This window comes from Alternaria arborescens (genome assembly GCF_004154835.1).
Source record: "Alternaria arborescens strain FERA 675 chromosome Unknown contig_200, whole genome shotgun sequence".
Classification (NCBI taxonomy): domain Eukaryota; kingdom Fungi; phylum Ascomycota; class Dothideomycetes; order Pleosporales; family Pleosporaceae; genus Alternaria; species Alternaria arborescens.
In genome coordinates this window covers 1-2,047 of record NW_021168055.1, presented here as the reverse complement: position 1 = coordinate 2,047, position 2,047 = coordinate 1, and the positions used below count along the sequence as shown (strand labels likewise).

The following is a 2,047-nucleotide window of genomic DNA, read 5'->3' as shown; positions in this document are numbered from 1 at the left end:
AACACAACAACAAAACTTCAACGCGTCATAACTTCACCAATATGGATCCGATTCAAGAAGCGATTAAATATATCGAATCGCGCGAGCCAGGAGATAATTTCTCGTATAACAAAGTTGCTGCCCAGTTTGGTGTTGAGCGCAGTACGCTCGCCCGAAGGCACCAGGGTGTGCACGACCGGCGGGGGGGCTCTCAACGATCCCTACACCCAGAACACGAAGCCGAGCTTGTACGATATATCAAAACGCTCACTGAGAGACGTTTGCCACCTACAAAAGTCATGATACAGCGGTTTGCCAGCCAACTGGCTGGCAAACCGGTCTCCGAAAGCTGGGTTTCCCGGTTCCTTCGCCGTCATCCCAACTCTATTATCTCTCGATCGGGCAAAGCCATGGCCAAGGAGCGGACCAAAGCTGATTCAGGAGCCAAGTACAACTTGTATTTCAAGCTGTTACATGAAAAGATAGAGGATTACAACGTCCAGCCAATACATATATTCAATATGGACGAAAAGGGGTTTCAACTTGGCCGGGTTGGCAGAACAAATCGTGTATTCGATAAGAAGCTCTACGAGTCAAAAGGGGTAAGGCAAGCACTTGAAGATGGCTCTAGCGAGTGGATAACGGTGATGGCTTGTATTTGTTCGGATGGGAGCGCTTTGAGTCCAACTCTTATCTTTCAGGGATCCAACGGAGCTGTTCAATCGAGCTGGGTTGATGCTGTACAAGCAGGAGAACACTCAGTATTTACTACGTCATCACCCTCTGGCTGGAGCAACAACGATATTGGGTTAGCTTGGCTCAAACAGGTGTTTGACCGAGAAACCAGACGGCATGCTTCAACTGGGTATCGATTACTACTCCTTGACGGCCACGGATCCCATGTAACCATGGATTTTATTGAATATTGTAACGACAACAAGATCCTCTTGTTTGTATTACCCCCTCACGCCACTCATACGCTCCAACCTCTCGACGTTTGTATGTTCAAACCCCTCTCGAACGCTTACTCAACTCAGTTGATGGGATACACCCAGGACAGCCAGGGGTTACTCAATTTGACTAAAGGAGACTTCTTCCCGCTCTTCTGGAGGGCTTGGGGTGACGTATTCAAACCTCCACTCATCAAGAGGTCGTTTGAAGCCACTGGTATATACCCAGCCGACCCGGACGTTGTACTCGAGAAGTTTGCCAAGCAAGCTTCAGACTCAGACAGCAGCAACTCAGTACTATCGGGGAGCGATTGGCTTAAGCTCAAATCAATCGTACGCCGTGAGGTGAAGGATCAGGGCAGTAAGGACGTCAAGAAACTTCAACGAAGCTTGTGCCACATCTCAGCTCAAAACAGTATACTCCAAGAGGAGGTCAGGGGCCTCAGGCAGTCCCTAGCCATCAAGGAGAGGCGCCCAAAGCAGTCATTCACCCTGCAGCTTGATGAGGACGAGGTTTACCATGGGGGAGCTAAGTTATGGTCGCCCAGGAGTGTACAACGAGCTCGCGATCGTCGGGCATCACAACAACAACAAGCCGAGCTTGAAAAGCTACAAAAAGCCAAGCAAGCCGAGATCAAGAAGGCAGCACGCGATTGTGAAGCTCAACTCAAAGCTGTGAAGCGTGTAGAGCGGGAGAAACGGGCGGAGGAGAAGAGGAAGGAGGAGACTGAAAAGCTAGCCAAGAAACAACACTGTGAGCTCATCAACAACACCAAGAAGCTTATAAAATTGTCCCAAAAGGGTAAGCGCAAGGCTTCACAACCTCATCCGATAGCTACAAAGCGTCCAAAGCGTGTTGGGGGTGGTACAGCTTCTGTAGGAGCCCGGGTAGTTGCACAGCCAGTTCCACCCAAAACCACCAGAACGCGTATAATCCGCCGCCCAAAAAAAGATTTAGACTAGCGCAAAGTCTTCGCAGGCTATTATATAGTATAAATCTACTTTTGCGCAACTTTATTACGATTTGTTGTGGCGTTACAGCTGCAATACTCATGAAGCTGTTGTGTTGTGGGTGGGGCGTTGAGTGACCTGGGGCGTTAGCTGACACGCTACTGTAG

General features: G+C 49.4%; 1 protein-coding gene across 1 annotated transcript; it reads left to right on the top strand.

Annotated features, from left to right (window-relative positions):
* Positions 1 to 41: 41 nt before the first annotated feature.
* AA0111_g12883 (hypothetical protein) lies at positions 42 to 1,731 on the top strand (the record flags this gene model as incomplete). Its single annotated transcript, XM_028646917.1, has 1 exon — positions 42 to 1,731. A coding segment is annotated over one exon (1,690 nt), but the record flags the coding sequence as incomplete, so codon positions are not given.
* Between the last annotated feature and the right edge of the window lie 316 nt (positions 1,732 to 2,047).